The sequence below is a fragment of the Balaenoptera physalus genome (genome assembly GCF_965194825.1).
Source record: "Balaenoptera physalus genome assembly, chromosome: 8".
Classification (NCBI taxonomy): Eukaryota; Metazoa; Chordata; class Mammalia; order Artiodactyla; family Balaenopteridae; genus Balaenoptera; species Balaenoptera physalus.
In genome coordinates this window covers 23,483,545-23,510,591 of record NC_138887.1, presented here as the reverse complement: position 1 = coordinate 23,510,591, position 27,047 = coordinate 23,483,545, and the positions used below count along the sequence as shown (strand labels likewise).

At 35.5% G+C, this 27,047-nt stretch overlaps 1 protein-coding gene across 1 annotated transcript in view; it reads right to left on the bottom strand.

Moving 5' to 3' along the window:
- LOC309666233 (platelet glycoprotein 4-like) overlaps positions 1-26,358 on the bottom strand; it is a 60,418-nt gene extending 34,060 nt beyond the window's left edge. Inside the window, exons 1-2 of the mRNA XM_082473599.1 lie at positions 25,104-26,358; positions 3,095-3,303 (exon numbers count right to left, since the gene is read on the bottom strand). Coding sequence (XP_082329725.1) covers positions 3,095-3,214 — 120 coding nt within the window. The 5' untranslated portion in view covers positions 3,215-3,303; positions 25,104-26,358. The remainder of the gene's footprint in view (positions 1-3,094; positions 3,304-25,103) is intronic.
- Between the last annotated feature and the right edge of the window lie 689 nt (positions 26,359-27,047).

The following is a 27,047-nucleotide window of genomic DNA, read 5'->3' as shown; positions in this document are numbered from 1 at the left end:
TGTGCCAATAAAATGGACAACCTAGACCAAGAAATGGATAAATTCTTAGAAAGGTACATTCTTCCAAGACTGAACCAGGAAGAAATGGAAAATATGAACAGACCAATTACCAGTAATGAAATTGAATCAGTAATTTTAAAACTCCCAAAAAGAGAAGTCCAGGACCAGATGGCTTTACAGGTGAATTCTACTAAACATTTAGAGCATAATTGACACCTATCCTTCTCAAATTATTCCAAAAAATTTCAGAGGAAGGAGTATTTCCAAACTCATTCTATGAGGCCAGCATCACCCTGATACCAGAAGCAGAGAAAAATATTGCAAAAAAAAAAAAAAACTAAAGGCCAATATCTCTGATGAACATGGATTCAAAAATCCTCAAGAAAATATTAGCAAACCAAATCCAACAATACATTAAAAGGTTCATACATTATGATCAAGTGGGATTTATTCCAGAGATGGAAGTATTTTTCAACATCTGCAAATCAATCAGTGTGATATACCACATTAACAAATTGAAGAATAAAAACCATATGATCATCTCAATAGATGCAGAAAAAGTTTTTGTTAAAATTATACATCCATTTATGAGAAAAACTCTCTAGAAAATAGGCACAGAGAGAACATACCTCAACATAATAAAGGCCATACGTGACACACCACAGCTAACATCACACTCAATGGTGAAAAGTTGAAAGCATTTTCTCTAAAGATCAGGAATAAGATAAGAACGCACACTCATGCCACTTTTATTCAACATAGTTTTGCAAGTCCTAGCCACACCAATCAGAGAAGAAAAAGAAATAAAAAGAATCCAAATTGGAAAGGAAGAAGTAAAACTGTTACTGTTTGCAGATGACATGATATTATATGTAGAAAATCTTCACTACACCACAAGAAAAGTACAAGAGCCCATCAGTGAATTCAGTAAAGCTGCAGGATACAAAGCTAATATAAAAGAATCTGTTGCATTTCTATACACTAACAACGAACTATTGGAAAGAGAAATTAAGGAAACAATCTGTTTACCATGATATCAAAAAGAATAAAATACCAAAATAAACCTACCTAAGGAAGTAAAAGACCTATACTTGCAAAAATGTAAGACCCAGATGAAAGAAATTGAAGATGACACAAACAGCTGGAAAGATATACCGCATTCTTCGGCTGAAAGAATTAATATTATTAAATTACCATACTACCCAAGGCAATCTACAGATTCAATGCAATCCCTATCAAAATACTAATGACATTTTTCACAGAACTAGAACAAATAATTTTAAAATTTGTGTGGAAACACAAAAGACACCAAATAGCCAAAACAATTTTGAGAGAGAAGAACAGTGCCGGAGGAATCAAGCTCCCTGAGTTTAGACTCTAAAACAAAGTGACAGTAATATACTGGCACAAAAATACACACATAGGTCAGTTGAGCAGAATAGAGAGCCCAGAAATAACTACACCCTATGGTCATTTAATCATCAACAAACGAGGCAAGAATATACAATGGAGAAAAGACCGTCTCTTCAGCAAGTCGTGCTGGGAAAGCCAGACAGCCTCATGTAAATCAGTGAAATTAGAACACTCCCTCACACCATATGCAAAAATAAACTCAAAATGGATTAAAGTCTTAAATGTAAAACTGTATGTCATAAAACTCCTAGAGGAAAACATAGGTAGAACACTCTTTGACATAAATTGCAGCAATATTTTTTGGATCTGTCTCCAAAAGCAAAGGAAATAAAAGCAAAAATAAATAAGTGGGACCTAGTTAAACCTAAAATCTTTTCCACAGTAAAAGAAACCATACACAAAAAAGACAAGCTACTGAATGGGAGAAACTATTTGTAAATGATATGACTACCAATAAGGGGTTAATATCAACAATATATAAACATCTCATACAACTCAACACACATACACACACAAAAAAACAACTTTTAAAATGGGCAGAAGAACTGAACAGACATTTTTTCAAAGAGGAAATGCAGATGGCCAACAGCCACATGAGAATATGCTCAACATTGCTAATCATCAGGAAAACGCAGATCAAAACCACAATGAGGTATCACCTCACAACTGTCAGAATGGCTATTATCAAAAAGAACACATATAACAAATATTGGCGAGGATGTAGAGAAAAGGGAACCCTCGTACACTGTTGGTGAGAATGTGAATTGGTGCAGCCACTGTGGAGAACAGTATGGAGGTTCCTCAAAAAGCTAAAAATAGAACTACAATATGACCCAGCAGTTTCACTCCTGGGTTTATGTCCAAAAAAACAAAAACACTAATTTGAAAAGATACATGCACCCCAATGATCATAGCTGCATTATTTACAATCGCCAAGGTATGGAAGCCACCTAAGTGTCCATCAACAGATGAATGGATAAAGAAGAGTTGGTATATATACACAATGGAATATGACTCAGCCATAGAAAAAGAATGAAATTTTGCCATTTGAAGCAACATGGATGAACGTGGAGGGCATTATGCTAAGTGAAATTAATCAGACAAAGAAAATACTGTATGATATGACTTACAGTGGAATCTAAAAAATACAACAAACTAGTGAATAAAACAAAAAAAAAGCAGACTCACAGATATAGAGAACAAACTAGTGGTTACCAGTGAGGAGAGAGGAGGAAGAAGGGTCACTATAGGGGTGGGGGAAAAATGGTTATTATGGGATTATATGAAATCATGTGTGTGAAACTTTTGAACTTTGTAAAGTACTACAGAATTTAAAGAATATTTCAATAAAAAATGGTATATATGTATACCAAAAAAAGCATATCAACATACTCTTTGGACATAATTAAAAGCAATTATTTCTATTAATCTGCATACCTAATATAGTTTTTTAATCAAAATTTGGATATTTAGACTTAAGATGACTGCATTCATATAGAATATAAATCATGCTTTGACCATTTCTCTATCACATAGAGTTTCAATTGTTCATTATCACCTTTGTGTCAAAGACACAAAATTGCCAGTTACAATGTAATATAAAACAGGCACCCTAAGCCAAAACGGGATGGAAGATAGAATGAATCAGGATGACAAGAAATATTCTTGATAATACTTGTACCTTTTTAACTGTCTTCTCAATAAGCATGTCTCCAACTGGCATTAGAATACCTCCAAACACAGCCATGAGTGCACCAATGACAGCACCGGCGATGAGCCCGCAGTTTCGATCGCAGCCCATTTTTCTTGTTCAGGGAAAAAACTAAGGTTCAGCACCTGCTTCTTTCAAACTCCCAGGTCTGATGAAGGTGGTTTCCAAGAGGTCTGGTTCTATCATTGAAAGGAGATCATAAAGCAGAAACTTAAATACCAGTACAAAAAAATCAAAGTAAACATGCAACTGAAACAGATCATTTTGCCAGTTATAAATAAACAGATGCTTTTTTTTTTATACAAAACTTTCTAGGTCTTGTCCTTTCTTCATTTGAACTACCTACCAGTGGTAGAAGTAATAAATATTGTCACATAGAGCATTTCTTTTAAATTCTCCTCTTTAAAATTTTCTTTCTATGGATGATTAACACACTGAAATATTAACTAAGGAGAAATGCTTACTGTACTCTCACCCCCTGCCTACCTTCCATCAGCCTGGGACACTTACGGGCATCTTTATCCTCTATCTGGCTTCTCCACCCAAACACAACCATCTGTCTGCACCCTACCTGGAGTTCTTCTGCAAACTGAATGTGGGTGGACTGATGTCTTTTCCATCCAAATGCTAAGCAAATACAGTGACAGATGTTTTCTTTACTATTCCTTTTTCACAAATAGAAAGATAGGGATTTTATAGGAAATGATCTGATGAGTCTGCGAAGAAATCAATTTTTCTAATCATTTATAAGCTATCTGTTAAAACAGAAAAGAATGAGTAAGTTGGGAAAATAATACTAGAATAGTTTCTAACATCATCAAAATTACAAGCACCATTAAAAGAAAATTCCACTGTCAGGAATATTGAGTTCATGCCTGAATTCTTTCTTATGCACAGTGTTGAAAACATTGAAATATTTTAAAGAAGAGTATTTTCAATTTAATTTTTAATAACTGACTTTTAGATAGTTGAGAGGTAAAAAATATTTGAAGAAAATACGTAAGGTACAGGATACTTAGTTTCTGTCACGGCATTGGTTTCTTACTAGTCTCAAATGAATTTTTTAACATATTCAAGTGCAATATTGTTCATTTTGTCATGGACAGCTGACTCATGCCAATTCTGTTAAAATATGTAGATTGTGTCAGTATGTATTTCACCTTGTCAGTCTTATCTTTGGTATCTTCATATAATATATGCTCCTTTCATAAAGATTGAAAGAAAATTCTTAGTGGAAGTGGTAGATCCTTTTGTAACAAAGTTAGTAATAATTTGCTATTCTAATATTCGAAAACATGTTCATTTGAGATATTTTGTTTGCAACAGCATTTTTTAAAATGGGGTTGACCTGACATTGATAAATGGAATGTGCTTTGTACTTATAAAAAATTATTCCCTGCTTCAAAATGCCCATGGCCAAGCAAAACAAAAATGCCAACAGAATGGAGGCTACAGACAGAAAAGACACACAAACAATATTTTGTCATCCTCATGAGTATAATAATAAAAATTATATTTTGTTATGGTCTCAGTTTTTCCCTCCCTAGCTTTGTAGTGGTAGAAATACCTCTCTGATGGTTTTATTAGTATTTCTCTCCACTTGAGGAACCATTTAATTCTTTTAAAGTCTTGATATTAATTAATTCTTTAAGAAAATAAGGAAAGTTAGATTTTCCCCCAAATGTATAACAAAATTATAACCAATTTTCATGGCAAATTTTTTTTTTATACAGCAGGTTCTTATTAGTCATCAATTTTATACACATCAGTGTATACATGTCAATTCCAATCGCCCAATTCAGCACACCACCATCCCCACCCCACCGGGGTTTTCCCCCCTTGGTGTCCATACGTTTGTTCTCTATATCTGTGTCTCAACTTCTGCCCTGCAAACCAGTTCATCTGTACCACTTTTCTAGGTTCCACATACATGCGTTAATATACAATATTTGTTTTTCTCTTTCTGACTTACTTCACTCTGTATGACAGTCTCTAGATCCATCTACGTCTCAACAACTGACTCAATTTCGTTTCTTTTTATGGCTGAGTAATATTCCATTGTATATATGTACCACTACTTCTTTATCCATTCGTCTGTCGATGGGCATTTAGATTGCTTCCATGTCCTGGCTATTGTAAATAGTGCTGCAATGAACATTGGGGTGCATGTGTCTTTTTGAATTATGGTTTTCTCTGGGTATATGCCCAGTAGTGGGATTGCTGGGTCATATGGTAATTCTATTTTTAGTTTTTATAAAGAACCTCCATACTGTTCTCCATAGTGGCTGTATCAATTTACATTCCCACCAACAGTGCAAGAGTGTTGCCTTTCCTCCACACCCTCTCCAGCATTTGTTGTTTGTAGATTTTCTGATGATGCCCATTCTAACTGGTGTGAGGTGATACCTCATGGTAGTTTTGATTTGCATTTCTCTAATAATTAGTGATGTTGAGAAGTTTTTCATGTGCTTCTTGGCCATCTGTATGTCTTCTTTGGAGAAATGTCTATTTAGGTCTTCTGCCCATTTTTGGATTGGGTTGTTTGTTTCTTTAATATTGAGCTGCATGAGCTGTTTATATATTTTGGAGATGAATCCTTTGTCCATTGATTCGTTTGCAAATGTTTTCTCCCATTCTGAGGGTTGTCTTTTCATCTTGGTTATGGTTTCCTTTGCTGTGCAAAAGCTTTGAAGTTTCATTAGGTCCCATTTGTTTATTTTTGTTTTTATTTCCATTACTCTAGGAGGTGGATCAAAAAAGATCTTGCTGTGATTTATGTCAAAGAGTATTCTTCCTATGTTTTCCTCTAAGAGTTTTATAGTGTCCAGTCTTACATTTAGGTCTCTAATCCATTTTGAGTTTATTTTTGTGTATCGTGTTAGGGAGTGTTCTAATTTCATTCTTTTAGATGTAGCTGTCCAGTTTTCCCAGCACCACTTATTGAAGAGACTGGCTTTTCTCCATTGTATATCTTTGCTTCCTTTGTCATAGATTAGTTGACCATAGGTACATGGGTTTATCTCTGAGCTTTCTATCTTGTTCCATTGATCTGTATTTCTGTTTTTGTGCCAGTACCATGTTGTCTTGATTACTGTAGCTTTGTAGTATAGTCTGAAGTCAGGGAGTCTGATTCCTGCAGCTCCGTTTTTGTCCCTCAATACTGCTTTGGCTATTTGTGGTCTTTGGTGTCTCCATACAAATTTTAAGATTATTTGTTCTAGTTCTGTAAAAAATGCCATTGGTAATTTGATAGGGATTGCATTGAATCTGTAGATTGCTTTGGGTAGTATGGTCATTTTCACAATATTGATTCTTCCAATCCAAGAACATGGTATATCTCTCCATCTGTTGGTATCATATTTAATTTCTTTCATCAGTGTCTTATAGTTTTCTGCATACAGGTCTTTTGTCTCCCTAGGTAGGTTTATTCCTAGGTATTTTATTCTTTTTGTTGCAGTGGTAAATGGGAGTGTTTCTTTAAATTCTCTTTCAGATTTTTCATCATTAGTGTATAGGAATGCAAGAGATTTCTGTGCATTGATTTTGTATCCTGCAAATTTATGAAATTCATTGATTAGCTCCAGTAGTTACCTGGTGGCATGTTTAGGATCTCTATGTATAGTATCATGTCATCCGCAAACAGTGACAGTTTTACTTCTTCTTTTCCAATTTGTATTCCTTTTATTTCTTTTTCTTCTCTGATTGCCGAGGCTAGGACTTCCAAGACTATGTTGAATAATAGTGGTGAGAGTGGACATCCTTGTCTTGTTCCTGATCTTAGAGGAAATGTGTTCATTTTTTCACCATTGAGAATGATGTTTTCTGTGGGTTTGTCGTATATGGCCTTTATTATGTTGAGGTAGGTTCCCTCTATGCCCACTTTCTGGAGAGTTTTTATCATAAATGGGTGTTGAATTTTGTCAAAAGCTTTTTCTGCATCTATTGAGATGATCATATGGTTTTTATTCTTCAATTTGTTAGTATGGTGTAACACATTGATTGATTTGCGTATATTGAAGAATCCTTGCATCCCTCGGATAAACCCCACTTAATCATGGTGTATGATCCTTTTAATGTGTTGTTGGATTCTGTTTGCTAGTATTTTGTTGAGGATTTTTGCATCTATATTCATCAGTGATATTGGTCTGTAATTTTCTTTTTTTGTAGTGTCTTTGTCTGGTTTTGGTATCAGGGTGATGGTGGCCTCATAGAATGAGTTTGGGAGTGTTCCTTCCTCTGCAATTTTTTGGAAGAGTTTGAGATGGATAGGTGTTAGCTCTTCTCTAAATGTTTGATAGAATTCACCTGTGAAGCCACCTGGTCCTGGACTTTTGTTTGTTGGAAGATTTTTAATCACAGTTTCAATTTCATTAGTTGTGATTGGTCTGTTCATATTTTCTATTTCTTCCTGGTTCAGTCTTGGAAGGTTATACCTTTCTAAGAATTTGTCCATTTCTTCCAGGTTGTCCATTTTATTGACATAGAGTTGCTTGTAGTAGTCTCTTAGGATGCTTTGTATTTTTGCAGTGTCTGTTGTAACTTCTCCTTTTTCATTTCTAATTTTATTGATGTGAGTCCTCTCCCTCTTCTTCTTGATGAGTCTGGCTAATTGTGTATCAATTTTGTTTATCTTCTCACAGAACCAGCTTTTAGTTTTATTGATCTTTGCTATTATTTTGTTTCTATTTCATTTATTTCTGCGCTGATCTTTATGATTTCTTTCCTTCTGCTAACTTTGGGTTTTGTTTGTTCTTCTTTCTCTAGTGTCTTTAGGTGTAACATTACATTGTTTATTTGAGATTTTTCTTGTTTCTTGAGGTAGGCTTGTATTGCTATAAACTTCCCTCTTAGAACTGCTTTTGCTGTATCCCATAGGTTGTTGATTGTCGTGTTTTCATTGTCATTTGTCTCTAGTATTTTTTTATTTCCTCTTTGATTTCTTCAGTGATCTCTTGGTTATTTAGTGACGTATTGTTTAGCCTCCATGTGTTTGTGTTTTTTACGTTTTTTCCCCTGTAATTCATTTCTAATCTCATAGCATTGTGGTCAGAAAAGATGCTTGATATGATTTCAGTTTTCTTAAATTTACTGAGGCTTGATTTGTGACGCAAGATGTGATCTATCCTCGAGAATGTTCCAAGCGCACTTGAGAAGGAAGTGTAATCTGCTGTTTTTGGATGGACTGTCCTATAAATATCAATTAAATCTATCTGGTCTATTGTGTCATTTAAAGCTTCTGTTTCCTTATTTATTTTCATTTTGGATGATCTGTCCATTGGTGTAAGTGAGGTGTTAAAGTCCCCCACTATGATTGTGTTACTGTTGATTTCCTCTTTTATAGCTGTTAGCAGTTGCTTTATGTATTGAGGTGCTCCTATGTTGGGTGCATATATATTTATAATTGTTATATCTTCTTCTTGGATTGATCCCTTGATCATTATGTAGTGTCCTTCCTTGTCTCTTGTAACATTCTTTATTTTAAAGTCTATTTTATCTGATATGAGTATAGCTACTCCAGCTTTCTTTTGATTTCCATTTGCATGGAATATCTTTTTCCATCCCCTCACTTTCAGTCTGTATGTGTCCCTAGGTCTAAAGTGGGTCTCTTGTAGACAGAATATATATGGGACTTGTTTTCTTTGTTTTGTTTTGTTTTTTTTAAAGCAGAGGTTCTTCTTTTTTTAAAAATTAATTAATTAATTTATTTATTTTTGGCTGTGTTGGGTCTTCGCTTCTGTGTGAGGGCTTTCTCTAGTTGTGGCAAGCGGGGGCCGCTCTTCATCGCAATGCGCGGGCCTCTCACTATTGCGGCATCTCTCGTTGCGGAGCACAGGCTCCCAATGCTCAGGCTCAGCAGTTGTGGCCCACGGGCCCAGTAGCTCCGTGGTATGTGGGATCTTCCCAGAACAGGGTTTGAACCCGTGTCCCCTGCATTAGCAGGCAGATGCCCAACCACTGCGCCACCAGGGAAGCCCTGGGGCTTGTTTTTGTATCCATTCATCAAGCCTGTGTCTTTTGGTTGGAGCATTTAATCTGTTCACGTTTAAGGTAATTATCAATATGTATGTTCCTATGACCATTTTCCTAATTGTTTTGGGTTTGTTTTTGTACGTCCTTTTCTTCTCTTGTGTTTCCCACTTAGAGAAGTTCCTTTATCATTTGTTGTATAGCTGGTTTGGTGGTGCTGAATTCTTTTAGCTTTTGCTTGTCTGGAAAGCTTTTGAATTCTCCATCGAATCTGAATGAAATCCTTGCCAGCTAGAGTAATCTTGGTTGTAGGTTCTTCCCTTTCATCACTTTAAGTATATCATGCCACTCCCTTCTGGCTTGTAGAGTTTGTGCTGAGAAACCAGGTGTTAACCTTATGGGAGTTCCCTTGTATGTTATTTGTCATTTTTCCCTTGCTGCTTTCAATAATTTGTCTTTGTCTTTAATTTTTGCCAATTTGATTACTATGTGTCTCGGCGTGTTTCTCCTTTGGTTTATCCTGTATGGGACTCTCTGCACTTCCTGGACTTGGGTGGATATTTCCTTTCTCATGTTAGGGAAGTTTTTGACTATAATCTCTTCAAATATTTTCTCTGGTCCTTTCTCTCTGTCTTCTCCTTCTGGGACCCCGATAATGAGAACGTTGTTGAATTTAATGTTGTCCCAGAGGTTTCTTAGGCTGTCTTCGTTTCTTTTCATTCTTTTTTCTCTATTCTGTTCCGCAGCAGTGAATTCCACCATTCTGTCTTCCAGGTCACTTATCCGTTCTTCTGCCTCAGTTATTCTGCTGTTGATTTCTTGTAGTGCAGTTTTCATTTCAGTTATTGTATTGTACATCTCTGTTTGTTTGCTCTTTAATTTTTCTAGGTCTTTGTTAAACATTTCTTGCATCTTCTCGATCTTTGCCTCCATTCTTTTTCCGAGGTCCTGGATGATCTTCACTATCATTATTCTGAATTCTTTTACTGGAAGGTTGCCTATCTCCACTTCATTTAGTTGTTTTTCTGGGGTTTTATCTTGTTCCTTCATCTGGTACCTAGCCCTCTGCCTTTTCATCTTGTCTATCTTTCTGTGAATGTGGTTTTTGTTCCACAGGCTGCAGGACTGTAGTTCTTCTTTCTTCTGCTCTCTGCCCTCTGGTGGATGAGGCTATCTAAGAGGCTTGTGCAAGTTTCCTGATGGGAGCGACTGGTGGTGGGTAGAGCTGACTGTTGCTCTGGTGGGCAGAGCTCAGTTAAACTTTAATCCACTTGACTGTTGATGGGTGGGGCTGTGTTCCCTCCCTGTTGGTTGTTTGGCCTGAGGCAACCCAACACTGGAGCCTACCTGGGCTCTTTGCTGGGGCTAATGGTGGACTCTGGGAAGGCTCACGCCAAGGATTATTTCTCAGAACTTCTGCTGCCAGTGTCCTTGTCCCCACGGTAAGCCACAGCCACCCCCCGCCTCGCAGGAGACCCGCTAACACTAGCAGGTAGGTCTGGTTCAGTCTCCTATGCGGTCACTGCTCCTTCCCCTGGGTCCTGATGCGCACACTACTTTCTGTGTGCCCTCCAAGAGTGGAGTCTCTGTTTCCCCCAGTCCTGTCAAAGTCCTGCAATCAATTCCCACTATGCTTCAAAGTCTGATTCTCTAGGAATTCCTCCTCCCGTTTCCGGACCCCCAGGTTGGGAAGCCTGACATGGGGCTCAGAACTTTCACTCCAGTGGGCGGACTTCTGTGGTATAAGTGTTCTCCAGTCTGTGAGTCACCCACCCAGTGGTTGCGGGCTTTGATTTTACTGTGATTGCACCCCTCCTACCGTCTCATTGTGGCTTCTTCTTTGTCTTTGGATGTGGGGTATCTTTTTTGGTGAGTTCCAGTGTCTTCCTATCGATGATTGTCCAGGAGCTAATTGTGATTCTGGTGTTCTCACAAGAGGGAGTGAGAGCACGTCCTTCTACTCCACCATCTTGGTTCCTCCTTTCATGGCAATTTATTTATTTTTCATCCTTTAGGATTTCCCTTTACCTATGCCTGATACCTAAGATACTTCCACTGTAAATCATGATGAACAAACTGATTCACACTGAGGTCTTGGTGGCTAAGAAACTTGTATAGTCATTAGTGTCTCATGATTTTTCCAATGTAAACAGAATGTTTACATTGGAGAAATCACAAGCCTAAACAAGTGATTTACTTTTCCTATGGAATTTTATGTGTACCTGAGCACGTAGGGTGGGATTTTTATTAATTGATTGGGGATAGAGGGTGAAAAATAACACGCTACCTCTTATGGCCTTGACCAGGGTTGTCATAATGCAATGGAACAAGTTATTTAAACCTGATAGTAATGACTAGATAGTCTCAAGTAGAATCTCCTTTGCAAAGGATTATTGCACAGCCCCTTAAAATTGTTGTGAAACATCATCTTTTAAATGATCATTGTAATTGCTAAGTGGAGACTATCATCCAGGTGTTCTGTAGTATATACAAGTGATCATATTCAGGCGAGCTGATTAAGTAATATTTTACCAACTGCCCATTTCATAGACCAGGGGTCTCCAGCCCCCAGGCCACGGACCAGTACTGGTCCATGGCCTGTTAGGAACTGGGCTTCACAGCAGGAGGTGAGCGGCGGGCAAGCAAGCAAAGCTTCATCTGTATTTACAGCCGCTCCCCATCGCTCGCATTACCGCCTGAGCTCCACCTCCTGTCAGATCAGTGGCGGCATTAGATTCTCATAGGAGCATGAACCCTACTGTTCATGAACTGCACATGTGAGGGATCTAGATTGCACGCTCCTTATGAGAATCTAATGCCTGATGATCTGAGGTGGAGCTGAGGTGGTGATGCTAGCGCTGGGGAGTGGCTGCAAATACAGATTATCATTGGCGGAGAGGTTTGACTGCAGAGAGACCATAATAAATCAATTGCTTGCAGACTCATATCAAAACCCTATCAGTGAGTGGCAAGTGAAAACAAGCTCAGGGCTCCCACTGATTTTGCATTATGCTTAGTTGTATAATTATTTCATTATATATTACAATGTAATAATAATAGAAATAAAGTGCACAATAAGTGTAATGCACTTGAATCATCCCAAAACCATCCCCCCTCCCCGACCCGTGGAAAAATTGTCTTCCACAAAACTGGTCCCTGGTGCCAAAAGGTTGGGGACCGCTGTCATAGACCATTCCCCAGTTCTCACCTGCAGGTTATCAGAATACAGGGATCCAACCTGGTGTAATTGAGTCTGGTAGACTGGAGATTAAACCAAAGTCTCACCACTCCCTTGCCAGGTGACCATGGGCAAGCCCCTTAATCACTCTCTTCCTCAATTTCCTCATGTGTAAAATAAGATGCTAAGATGAGGTCTGCATTTTTTAATTTAAGCAGTTTTTATTTTAAGCAGCTGAACCAGTTTTTCACTCAGTTTCTTACATGGAAGACCAGGCAGAGTGACTATAATTACAGCAGTGGTGGGAACCCTGACCCCAATTCCTAACTTGATCTCCCACCTCCCGGCTAACACTATCCTGTCCTATCTTTAGGAAGCTAAAGGAGAATCTCTGTAGAAACCTATGGTTTCAAGTCATTAAAAAGTTGAGACAGAAAATCCCCAGGGTCAAATTCCAGTTTTGTTTACATAACAACAAAAAAAATACAACTCAAAGATAAAGTCATCTCTTTCTGAAAGATATTTTATTTTCTGTATAAGCACCACTAAAAATTATTCAATATTAATGCCCTTTGCAATTCTGACAGGTGGAATAAAAATTGTTCTATTCATTTTGTTTATGTTTTCCTTTGCTGTGCAAAAGCTTTTGAGTTTAACTAGGTACCATTTGTTTATTTTTGTTTTTATTTCCATTACTGTGGGAGACAGATTGAAAAAGATATTTCTGCAATTTATGTCAGAGAGTGTTCTGCCTATATTTTCCTCTAGGAATTTTATAGTGTTCAGTCTCACATTTAGGTCTTTAATCCATTTTGAACTTATTTTTTTTATATGGTGTTAAAGAATGATCTAATTTTTTTTTTTACATGTAGCTGTCCAGTTTTCCAGCACCATTTATTGAAGAGACTGTCTTTTCTCCATTGTACAGTCTTGCCTCCTTTGTTGTAGATTAATTGACCATAGGTGTGTGGGTTTATCTCTGGACTTTCAATACTGTTCCATTGATCTATATTTCTATTTTTGTGCCAGTACCATACTGTTTTGATAACTATACCTTTGTAGTATAGTCTGAAGTCAGGGAGCCTGATTCCTCCAGCTCCTTTTTTCTTTCTCAAGATTGCCATGGCTATTCAGGGTCTTTTGTGTCTCCATACAAATTTTAAGATTTCTTTTGTTCTGGTTCTGTGAAAAATGGCATTGATAATTTGATAGGGATTGCACTGAATCTGTAGATTGACGTGGGTAGTATAGTCATTTTGACAATATTGATTCATCCAATCCAGGAACATGGTATATCTTTCCATCTGTTTGTGTCTTCTTTGATTTCTTTCATCAGCACCTTATAGTTTTCTGAGTACAGGTCTTTTGTCTCCTTAGGTAGGTTTATTCATAGCTATTTTATTTTTTTTGATGCGATGGTAGGTGGGATTATTTCTTGAATTTCTCTTTCTGATCTTTCATTGTTAATGTATAGAAATGCAACAGATTTCTGTGTATTAATTTTGTAACCTGCAACTTTACCAAATTCATTGATGAGCTTAGTAGTTTTCTGGTAGCATCTTTAGGATTTTCTATGTATAGTATCATGTCACCTGCAAACAGTGACAGTTTAACTTCTTTTCCAATTTGGATTCCTTTTATTTCTTTTTCTTTTCTGATTGCCGTAGCTAGGACTTCCAAAACTATGTTGAATAAAAGTGGCAAGAGTCGACATCCTTGTCTTGTTCCTGATTGTAGAGGAAATGCTTTCAGCGTTTCACCATTGAGTATAACGTTCACTGTGGGTTTTGTCGTATATGGCCTTTATTATGTTGAGGTAGGTTCCCTCTATGCCCACTTTCTGGAGAGTTTTTATTATAAATCGGTGCTGAATTTTGTTGAAAGCTTTTTCTGCATCTATTGAGATGATCATATGGTTTATTCTTAAATTTGTTAATGTGGTGTATCACACAGATTGATTTGTGTATATTGAAAAATCCTTGCATCCCTAGGGTAAATCCCACTTGATCATGGTGTATAATTCGTTTAATGTATTGTTGGATTCGAATTGGTAGTATTTTGTTGAGGATTTTTGTGTCTACGTTCATCAGTGATATTGGCCTGTAATTTTCTTTTTTTGTAGTATCTTTGTATGGTTTTGGTATCAGGGTTATGGTGGCCTCATAGAATGAGTTTGGGAGTTTTCCTTACCCTGCAATTTTTTGGAATAGTTTCAGAAGGATAGATGTTAGCTCTTCTCTAAATGTCTGATAGAATTTGCCTGTGAAGCCATCAGGTCCTGGACTTTTGTTTGTTGAGAGTTTTTAAATTACAGTTTCAAATTCAGTGCTTGGTCTGTTCATATTTTCTATTTCTTCCTAGTTCAGTCTTAGGAGACTGTACCAAATTGTTCTAAAATTTACAAAATTACTGTTTCTAAAATGGATATATGTGTGTATATCTGCTACTTTTCAGATTCTGGACCATCACTAAGTTGAGAATTTACCTGACCTTTCCCAGAATCATTCTCCTTTATTCAAGCAGCCCCATGGACTACAGGGAAGGGTCCCAAAGGGCAAAGAGTCCCAAGAAAGTACATTAGAAAACCCAGGGGGCAACATATTCTTCAGTGCTTCACTCTCTAAGCCTTAAAACTCATTATTATGACTTGCAAGGACCCTGAGTCCAAATGTGTCAAGTCATGGGCAGACCTGGGTACTGCCTAGGCTCTGTCTGCTTTGAACTTAAAACTGAAGTGAGATATTGTACACAGCCCACTGCTGCTGAGTCAAGCTCATCAGAAAACAGAAGTGTCAATAATTTATTGTGTTGAATTGCATGGTTAGACAATTCCTAGTCTAACACTGTCTGGATGATGCATAAGCAAAGATACAAGAGTTACTCTAACATTCCTGCATATGTGTACAGATATTTTCAACAGAAAAAGATTGACTTTATCTACTTTTTCAAATTTTGAACTGCCTGACTCACTTTCGTTACCTTGATGTAAATTTCCACGTTTTCCTCTAAGAACAGGCAAGATATTTCACGTGAGTGTAGTCCTGCTTTATCAGCAGCTTTGCTTTCTATAGTTTCACTTACCCACGGTCAAACAAGGTCAACTGAGGGTAACTGAACATGTAGAAAGCAAAATCATGTATAAGGGAGGACTACTTAGGGTTCGGTGCTATCCTGCTTTCCATGGTTTCAGGCACACGCTGAGGGTCTTAGAAGGTATCCCCCCACACCTGTGGATAAGGGGGGACCGTGAGTCCATTAATTATGCTTCAGTGTCTTGTCAGCATGATTAAGTATTGCTATTATAATCGTGCTTTAACCTTATGCTTCATACTACAAAATTCCAAACACATTTGACCCTTGAACAGCACAGAGGGGTTACAGGCATGGACACTGTGCACAGTGGAAGAACCATATATAACTAACTATACAGTAAGCTCTCCTTATCTGTGATTCTGCATCCGTGGATCCAACCAACTACACATTGTGGATCGGGTAGTACTGTAGTACTTATTGAAAAAATTCTGTGTAAAAGTGGACTCACAAAGTTCAAACCTGTTTTGTTCATAGGTCAACTGTAGTTTTATTCACCTGAAGCAAGAGAGGGACAAACACATTATGTAAGACATGCACTGAGTACATAAGAGAAAAGTTCAGGTTACTCAGCATGTTTTACCTAACAGCTTTTCCACTTACGTTTATCTTTGGAAACCAACGTTGTTTGTCCCCACTCTTCTCTCAAATGCAGCTATTTAGAGCATATAAAATTTTTGCCTTGCATGCTTGGTTTTCTTAATAGTGTAGCTTCTAACATATTAAAATCTATTTTACCTACTAATTAGATTAAATTTTATTCTTTATTGTTATTTCTTCATCATAAGAAATAGATAAGACATTGATATCTGTAGTAATTTACTGCTTGCTTAAAGTACTTAAATTTAGAAAACAAAGAATAATCACAGGTACAGGAAAGAAAACTAATTATTGGGACTTAGGTCAAGAAGAGAAAATAAGAAAGCATGTTTTAAGATACCACTAATTGCATACCTTTCTTGGGTCTATAGGGAGATTAGCTGTGTCAGCTCATAGATTGTTCTCATTTGTAGAAGTCATGAGTATATCTACACGTGGGCTATCTTTGAAAGAGGAAATAGAATTTTTCTGTTTCTTTTTTTGCTGTCATATCTACGGAGTGTTTCTAGGATGAACTTATGAGCGTTATGCCTTTCCACTATGTTGGAAACCTCGTGGTAGGAACTGAGACTGAGCTATAAGAAGCATGTCCAGTAAATAGGTCAGAAAATCAGAGAACGTTCCCAGAGAATCTGTAATTATTCAGATGTGTGGATAGAGCTCTGTTCCCTGGGAAACCCCCCCAAGGAAAGGCTTGGCCAGAGGTAAAATTTCCTGGGATGTGAACTACAAAACTTTAAAACAGTTTCAGATTACAAGAGTACATACTTGTACCATAAATGAATACCAGGACCTGTATGACATTTTCGTACTCATGAGTGAGTATCTCAAATTTCCTATTCTATCTATAAGCCTTCCTTCCACTTTTCCTTGGAATAGGAAGCCAGATCACACACCTCTGTTTTCCACTAGACACAGATTGTGATTTTTTTGATACACAGTCTTCCTTACCTAATAAATACAGTATCTGCCCACAAAACCCAGGTTTAGCGTTTTGGTTATGATTAATGCAACAACAGGTAGAATATGAATGATGAAAATTAACTTTTAAAATTAAGTTCCTTTTCACACTCTTACTTTACACGATATCTAGGTGTGTTTACAAAGGCATGATTCCCTAGACATGAGTAATATGCAGATTCACATTCAAGCTAGTTAAATCAATCATTTAAATCTGGTGGTGTTTCATTATGTGGAAACAGAAGGTCATTAGACTAGTACTCATTTTACGTGCAATCCCAATACATAAAGATAGTTAAAAGAACAGCTATTCTGGTCAAAGTTAGCAAGAACTATGGCCCTTGCCCTTTCCAGTCACATCTCATTTGGGCTCTGAGTCATCCCCACAGAACCCAAGGGCTCTGTAGAAAATATTTAAATAATTAGATTAGGAGATCTCCAACACCTTTTCTTATTGAAGTTACCATGATCCTTCTAATTTACTTTTGCATTTCCATCCTATCAGAATATGTGGAGCTAAAAATATATAATAGAAAAGCATTTATAGACATCTATAATATAAAATAATACACTTCACTAAATTATGCCTCTCAAATATTACAACTTACAGCTTGTTTTGGTCACAGTCTTAAAAAATTAAAACAATAAATACTATATTTATTGTTATATTGTTATATTATACTAAGGATTCTTCTAGAAATAAGCCTTTTAGAGTACTTTTTGCAGTACTTGATTTACAGGGATTACTATAAGTTTGAAATGATTCTCTTAGAGTCATGTTGGTTCAAATAGGATTATCTAGAGCCATTCTTGATGAATCCAAGACAGAAATGCTATTCTCTGTTATTTTTCTATCTCAAGTTTTACTGTAAATAATAAGATACTATACAATTTTCAAGAGTTATGATTCTGGGCTATGAAGTTAAGTAATTTAGGTCAATTCTGGGTCTTAATATTATAATTTCTCTGTGGCTCAATTTTCTCTAACTGGAGATAGAATACATCATATAAGATTGCAAATGTCAGATCAAATTAAATGAGATAATGAATACAGATTCCTATCACAGCACATGTTATTTTTATTTCAAATGTTATTATGATGTGTTATTTTGAACAATCATAACAGTAAAATATTATCACATATTGGCCAAGTATTATTTTGTAAAAATCTAATAAATATATATAGTTTACACGAGTAGGAATGATTATTTGCAAAACACTTAGATTACCATAAAATCTGATGAAATGATTTGTTCTTTATGTATACAGGAACTAAGACAATCATGCAAATAAAAAGGCAGCTTCTGGCTTAGAACAATGCTCCTTGAAATTTTCAGGTATGACTTGGGCCTAAAACACCCACTTGAACTAAAACACCTTGTGATTAAATCAGATAATAGTTACAGAATCAGTTCCTTCAAGACCAAAAAATCCACAAGATTCAAATATGTTTGAGTAAACTTCGCCAAATATTTTCATAAAAAATGCGGGTAACAACTATAACTTTCAAGGTAAATTCCAAAATTTTCAGTACACTCTGTCCAAATACCTCTCCAATTGTAATTTTGAGATTCTTCCCAGGTTAACCTGCTATCTGATGATTATGTATTGGATTTATTTTTCCAGCCTCTTAATGATTCTGATAAATGAAAAAAATTTTTCTATGTATTTTTTCTCTCATAAAATCCAGTCGACCACTGGACTATCTACATAACAATTGTTGTAAATTTTTTGGATTATTTTTTGAACCAATATTAAAACCAATGTTTCTTTTACTAATTTAAAACTACATAGTAAAGAAAGGACTGAAAAGTGCATGCAAAAGATTTTAGAAAACATCTTTTAATATGTAACTTGATAATTCCAGAAACTGAGATATAGAGATTTTATGCCATTTACAGTTATGTATGAATTCACTTACTAATTAAATTAAAACTTTAAATTTCTTCAGAATGATTTTTGTTATCTAAACTTGGTATCATCATTCGGGAAAATAATTCACTGATATTTGTAATAAGCTTCCTAAATAGCCAAAATCATTAATTCTGAGTTGTTTTTATTCTGCTACCAAATTTTATATAATTTATACAAAATTATTAAGTCTAGAATCCTTATTTGGAATTAATATAATTTACCATTCCCAGTAGCAATTACAGTATCTTTGTTCACTTAAAAAGAACATATCCAAAGAACACATTGCATTTAGCCATGTAGACAAAGTCAGGTTCACCAAAAGTTGTGAAATTCAGATAGAAAGTTAAACTAATAACTCTCTAAAATAATTAGTTAATAATTGCATATTAGAAAGCATGTTGGCATAAGAGTGTCAAATCATTTATAAGAACTAATTCCACTATACTAATTTTTATTAATGTTGACTTTTATTCATAACTTAAATTAAAAATTATGTATAAATAGCCTAAGTAGACAATGAAATTTCTGCAGTAATCAAAGTGGATAGTACCTCATTTTAAATATTAATAAATATGTACAGATAAACATAAGATTTTAAACATCAAGAACCAAAGTGCCATAGATTAGTGGACAAGGTTTTAATATTTTTTTAAACATAAAAGGTAAGAAGATTACTAACTTGGAAAACAACACAAACCTAATTTTTGAAAAAAGCCTAATAACTTCAAGAAAACAATTCCTGCTGCTGTTGTTGTTCTATAACTTCTTAAGAGTGTTTATATAGTAGTGTCATATCCTATTAATTTGGGAAATAGAAATCTTTTTATTTAAAAAAAATCATTATCATTCACCTTTAAAAAGGTTAAGAAGGATTTTTCAGTCAAATGCTCCAACATTTGAACAATCAATTTTTGTAGGACCAAATGGTATTCTGCAGAAAACCCTACACTGAAATCCTTATTACATAAAGTGTGAGAGTTTAAATATGCTTTAAGAAAAATAAATGATGACATCAGATCCCAGTGAGTGGTTTGGTACAAGAGGAATTAAAAAAAAAAAAACCCACACACATCCCACCACTGATATGACTCCTATGGGTCTATTTTTATGTTCTGGTAAGGACCCATTACCTATATCTGAGATCCTCTGCAGCACTTTTTTTTTTTTTTTTTTTTTTGGCTATTTTCTATCCAAGTATATCAGATGCCAGAGAGACAAAAGGAACTAACTTGCTGAGCAGCCTCTAATATACTCTGTTTTACTACACAATCATTATTCCGGGTGATAAACTGGGTCTGGGGAATTAAAGTGAATAATTAAAGAAAATTATCAGTCTTACTTTCCTGCATGATTTAGCTTGAAAAACTCATTTCATGACATTTAAATAAAACGTACTTTTCTATACAGCATTAATCTAAAGGGTGTTGAGGCTAATAATTGCGAAAATGACTGGAGACTGTCAGTCAACAAGGGTGACAAACAGACTTTAAAAAGGAAATAGCCTATTTTTCTAACTGGGAGTTCTTCACTATCATTTTCTGTTAGTTGTACAGAAGTTTCATGAGCACAGCAAAATCCTTCTATGAAAACCAAAAAAATTAAATTTCTCTTAGATCTCTTCAGATAAAAAGACAACTGTTACATAACATTTAAACAATTCTACTATTTATGATGACCCTTTAATATAAAAAAGCATATTCATAAGTTAGTTTAAAAGAAAGTCATTATTTTAAAACCTAACCAAATAAAAGGCCTTGCACTTTGGGAGAACAAAAGACCCTCAATATTAAAAATACATTTTTACAAAGAAATTCTCAGAAACATACAGGCAAAAATCAAAATCTTCAGAAGGTTAAACTGTCATCTATCAGACAGACTAGCTGAATAAATGCCTCTAAGTCAAACTTGAAAGACAACAACCTAACAGTAACAGGCAGAAATACATTTAGTTCATCAGACTGTATTTAAACCAGCCCTCACTGGATCGCTTGTGCTGTCCCTTCTGGGCGTGTGTTGCATCCTCTCATTTGCTAGCTGTGCGATACACCTGGAAAGGAATCCAAAGCACTCTTTTTCCTCAAGCATTGCTTTCTTTCTCTAGGGTTTTTTGACTGACACACTTATTTAAAAATTAATAAGTTATAAAATTCTTTAGGTATATTGGGGTTTTTTCAAATGTCAGATCACTTAATTATGAAAAAGTAGAAATGGCCTGTGTAATCTCATTATGATTTATGCTTTTCATTTAAAAAGAATAACAGGGATTTCAGGTAATTTAAGGAGATGATTCCCTTATAACTGTGACCTTTTTCTTTGTTGTATTAATAAAAAGGTAGTATAAAGGCTAATTTAATAAATATTTTAATTAAGAATATGTATTTTCTTGTAGTTAAACTGCTTTGATACATTTCTTTCTCAGTCTTAATTCTCACAAATACACACACATACACACACCCTCCTCTGTGACAATTCAGAAATAGCCTACCAACACAGAAGTTCAGATGCTATTTTAAACAGCATATCTTAAATATATTGAAAGGATAGTTAAATTACAATGAAAATATGAACCCTATTAGAGATAGATATTTCAGAAAAAAATACATGTAAAATAGATGCCTAAGTTGACACTGGACTTACTTGGATCACTATTTAATCAGTAGCTTAATGCCATCCAAATCCTCTGTTTCTGGAGGGGAAAATGTCACACCCTCCCATGAGCAAACCAGAGAATCAAATTTACATTCTCAGAGACAGCTGTTAAGTGTTCAGTCCCATAAACAACAGTTCCTGAGTTGCTTAGCACACAAGACTCTGAAAACGTAGAGCTATGTAAAATCTGCAACCATATTTTTATATTTCGAGCAAAATATTCTGCTTGAGCAATAAGGCAGAAAATTACTGTATCCATTTCTAATGTATGTTGGGGTTTCCATTTTTAAAAGATTATGCATGTGCAATATTTTGAAGGGATATTTTTTATGAGGGTATACCTTGCCTTATGTAAATCCACTAGAGCTCTAGACAAATTTAGTAGAATGAAAGCTAAAATTGTCCACATGCTAAAGGCACCTTAGACACAGTGCTTTGGGAACTCTTTTTCCCTGAAAGACCACTTAGGGTTTGGAATCAGATGTTACCAGGCGCGAGCTATATTGACTGGGGATTAGGAGTTAACTAACAATTTATTCTTATTTTCTTAATCAAAAAATGGAGAAAACTAAATCAGGGCATAACAATAAGAACTAACTAAGGCAAGTCGTGTGCAACACTTGACAGTGACCTGATTATGAGGCAACAAAATGCTTCCCTTCCCATCGGGCCCCTGCCCCTTTTCTCCCTTCTCTGCTCTGTTTCCTGGAGATTACATATCTTCATCAGACATACATTTGACCTATTTTTTTGTCCTGTCTCTGCATCTACTAGAATGTTGGCTTCGTGGGAGGGGAGACAGTTTTATCTGTTTAGTGCACTGCTGAATCCCCAGAGCACAGAGCAGGCTCATAGCTGGTAATCAGTTGAATGAATGGACACACACATGATTATCACAACCACAATAATATTTTGAAAGGAGCGAGAATGACCAGAAATTAAAGGTTATTATATTGCTAGTTTGTAACACAAATAGGCAGTGCTTTGAGGTGAAGGGCATCTGCTATGGAAGTGAATGGACCTAAGTGGAATTTGGAATTCTTCCCTTCCTACAGTGTGTGACTTGTTGCTAACTACCTTACCTCTCTTAGTCATAGTGGAAATAGCTCCCTCTCAGCATTGTTGTAAAGATCGAGAGTGGTAATATGAAGGACTTAGCACAGACCCAGACATATAGTATTTGTTGAATAAATAATTGTTACGTGATCATTGGCAAATTTTTATTTTAGGAAATTCATTAAAGTAATATGGACAAGTAAAAAATATTGAAAATTATAGAGGGGTATAAAATGAGATGTCTCTTTCAACCATCAGTTCTATTCCTCAGAAGTGACCGATGTCAGGTGTGTCCTCATACCCTCCATTAATCTTAAGAATTTTAAACTTATATACATATGTATATGGACTAGTACATACACTGAATCATACTTTCTGCAACTTGCCTCTTTTAATATCAGGTGCCTTGGAGATATTCTCATGTCATGCATAGTGTTAACTCTCTCTTTTTCCATTATTGAAAAATAGTCCATAATAAATGTAGTATTCTCTTTCAAATGACCATGTTTAATGGAACTTTTGATTTTTCTAGTTCTCTGATCTTACAAAAATGATGCTAAAAATTCGTGTCTGTATAGTTTTGTTTATGTGCTTGGGCACTAGTAAACAGCAAAAGTGAAATTTCTGGATCAAAAATACATACTTATTTTTTTGGTAGGAAGAGTTTTACCTAATTTCTGTTCCTACGTGTACACAGCAATGTGTGAAAATGCCTATTTCCATACATCACACACACTGGTTTATACTGAAATTTAAGTTTTTAACAAGTGCTTATTTTATTGGTAAATATTTAATTGACTGAAGTTTTAACCTATTAAGTATATTGGCATGTATATTTTAAAATATTTCTGAGAATATACTTGCTCATCTTTTTTTTTTTCTTGTGGGTTTGTTTGTCCTTTCCTTATTAACTAATAATGAAATAGCCGCTCTTCTTACATTTGACACTTGAAAATTTTTTTGACTATATTAAGCTTTATTTTTATTGTATTTTTAAATTACTGAAAATTTCAATTTTTATGCCATTAACTTTCACTTTTAAGTATTGTGTCATGCTTTGAAAGGCTTTCTCCAAGAATATAAAAAATAACAGACAAACTTTCTTCTAGCATTTGTATGGTTTCAAAAACTCCTTTAGAACAGTATTTCTAAATAAGCTGATTCATGGACTTTATCACTTGTGAAGTAAAAGAGGAAGAGTAAAGTACGTTGAGTAATTGTAAATATTACAACATATTTGAGAAGCAGACAATGGATGCATAATAAGAGTTCTAGAAGAGGAATCACACAGCCCAAGTCCTGACCACAGCTCTTTTAATAATAATAGGTTTTGTGAACTGGGCAGCACACAGTCATCATATTCCTGATTTCCTTTCTTGTCAAAGAGAATAACTACAGAGCCTACCTACAGCCTCAAGCTGAAGATCAAATCATATGGTAGATTTAAATTTAAAATGTAAAGATGTATGCAGGTTTTATATAGTAGATAAAAATGTTTGATTCATTTTATTTTTGCAGTCTAGCAAATGAAAAGAATTTTAGTATCATATGCTTTGCAATTCTAGATTGTATGGGCAATCAGAACCTATAAATTATGATGATGATAAGGTAACAGAATTAACATGTATTGGGGGCTTTCTGTCTGCCAGTTGTTGAAATAAGTGTTTCACATAGGTTATCTCGTTGACCCACCACACCACCTTACTATGTTCTTTAGACAACTAGTTGAGGTCACACAGCTAACGTGTGCCAAAACAAGGATTAAAACCCTGATAGACTGACTGAAGAGCCTATACTCTTTCCCAAAAGAAAAAAATATACATAAATGAGTTCTTGATCAATTCCTAACTTTACATATTCTTTTTAAGACATTTGTATAAACTGAATAACAATTTTAAATAACCTTATGTTAGAAAATTATATCTAAATTCAACAAACAAGGAATGACAATGAACATATTCTGTATGTGGCAAATAATAGAATTATTTTGAGATTAAATAAAACAAAACTCTTTCTAAAGACCTGTAACACATACACTGTAAAGTACCTCAAAACATTAGTTACCAGTGCAAAACAATAAGGTAAAATTCATCTTATCACTTTAATCCTTGGGATAACTAATCATGGAGATTTACACACACGTATTTGTGCACATGCATAACACACATGCTGTGTTTGTGTATATATATACATAAACAAACATCTATTTTTTCAATCACTGCCTTGTTCATTTACAGAAGTATTAAACCAATGGCAGGTTCTATCTGCTTTATATGATGAGGAGGGGCTTCACATGCAGGAATAAAAATAAATATAAATATACACATACATAGTTTACAAAGAGAATATTAAACGCACAGGACATAATAGCAATGCCAGTGAAAGTTTGAGAGATTAAAACTGAGGTTTTTATATCACTTTTAAAAGAAAATTTCGAGGACATCATTAAAGATAAAATGCAGAATATCAAGGTCATTAAAGTTTAGACTTAAGCCATGTTGTCTAATTAACGAAAGCACAGGATGAAAGTAAACCTACTGCATCAAAGATATAAAATAAACTTACACATATGTTTCATAGAAGCCGTGGTAGGAACTGTGTGTAGAAGACAGGTTAAATTGAGAGCACCTCTGTATACGTGGATAGTTCTCATGTGAGCAGGGCTAGATCAATATGTAAATGTCAAAGGCCTCCTAATAATCTTGGCAGACCTAATTTTTACTTGACTTGTTTGCAAAGCTGACTCAACCCTCTAAGGAGAGGGGAAAAAAATCATTTTTATGTTCTTATCTATATGCACTGTATATATGTATATACACATATATATATATATACACATGCACTCACATATGCACGTGTGTGCAGGCACACGTATGTTTATGTGTATGTGTGCATCTTGTACTTCCCTTTGTTTATCTGCTTCAAAATTTTATATGTAACAGGAAATTTTTGTCATGACTGAGAAGTTAAGGTTCGGGTAGTTTAGGGACCCACACAAATAATGTATTTGCATTTGGAGCTTGACTGCTGCCAGCTGAAGTTGAGGGTTGTCCCCATTTATTTCCATCCAAGCACTTTCTTAGGAGTAAAGAGGCTTCTTTTTTGAGCTAACATATATCTTCTTTATCTTCCCTATATTGTACCCATTTATCTGGATCTCTTGAACTATATAAAATATGCATAATCCCTCTATCACATGGCAGCCCTATTGAAAAGAAGTACTAAACATTTCTTTATGTTGGCTTTCCCACATTGGAATTCTGTAAGTTACTACCCCAAATATTTAATGGAAAAAACCGTGTTCCATTCTTACGTTTAGAAAATTGGATTAAAGGAATATTGGTGTCTTGGAACATATATCATGCTTATATGTTTAGTGACTCTCCAAGAGGGCTATTTAGTTTGCCATATTTCCCAAATATTTCCCCAGAGGACCAAATTTTCCCATATAGTATGTATTATTATATCCCAGAATTAGTGTTGTAAGGGATACCATTTAGTTAACATTACTACAGGATATCTTAATTCTCAAATACAAGGATCTTCAAGGTTTCCATATTATCAAACAGGTAGTATATAGGCTGTTGGTGGCTTCGAAGAGAACCCTAAAAATTTCCAGCTTTTGGGGGATCTTTCATTATTCAAAACTGGTTTTCTTTTCATGATAATATAACTTAACAACATCTCCATTGCTTGATGCAACAACAGTTGATTTCTTTCTCATAACACATGCCTCACACTTGAGAGCTGGCGGGGCTGTGCTCCACACGGTCACCCAGGAAGTCAAGCTGATGGGAGCCTCCCATCTCATCTGCACGTGGTCAGGTGCAGCAGCAGTTGATAAGCTGATAAGCATGCTCTGCAGTGCTCCTGAGGAAGTATTTTGTGGCGCTTCCATCCATGGACAATCAGCCAGAATTTATTGCATAACTGCTCCTAATTGTAGGGGTCTGAGAGATGCAGGGGAGTGGACAAAATATTTGGGGCTACCACTGTATCTGCCACAGCTAATAACACTCCTTAACTTCTTTTTATGAGCAAAATTGCCATGGCGTTAACCGATTGATGTCTCCTGAATGTCATGATAGAGTAATCTAAATATTGTACAATGGTGAATAGAGTTTGCCACAGAGTGACGATGTATTGAATGTAAAGGAAGAATAATCATTAGTAAGATATCCCACATGTAAGAGTAAGAGAAGAATTTCAGAAAGTTATGGCAGGGAATTAAAGGAATGTTTAGCATTCACTTAAAAATGGTAGCTGTGTAGTCCAGGAATGTGTTATATGGTACAAAAAGTTAATAAAACAATGCAGTTACTACCATGATCAGATGATTAAGGTTAGCATGCCAGTGAAAGCCACAGAAGAGGGAAGGCAACTATTTCAAATACTGAGCACTTTACATGTACCGCTTTCTGCCCTAGGTGCTTTATATTCCTGCACAGATTAAGGGTATTATAGTGATTTTTCTTAAACGACCAGGAAATAAATTGTGTGAAGCAAGCA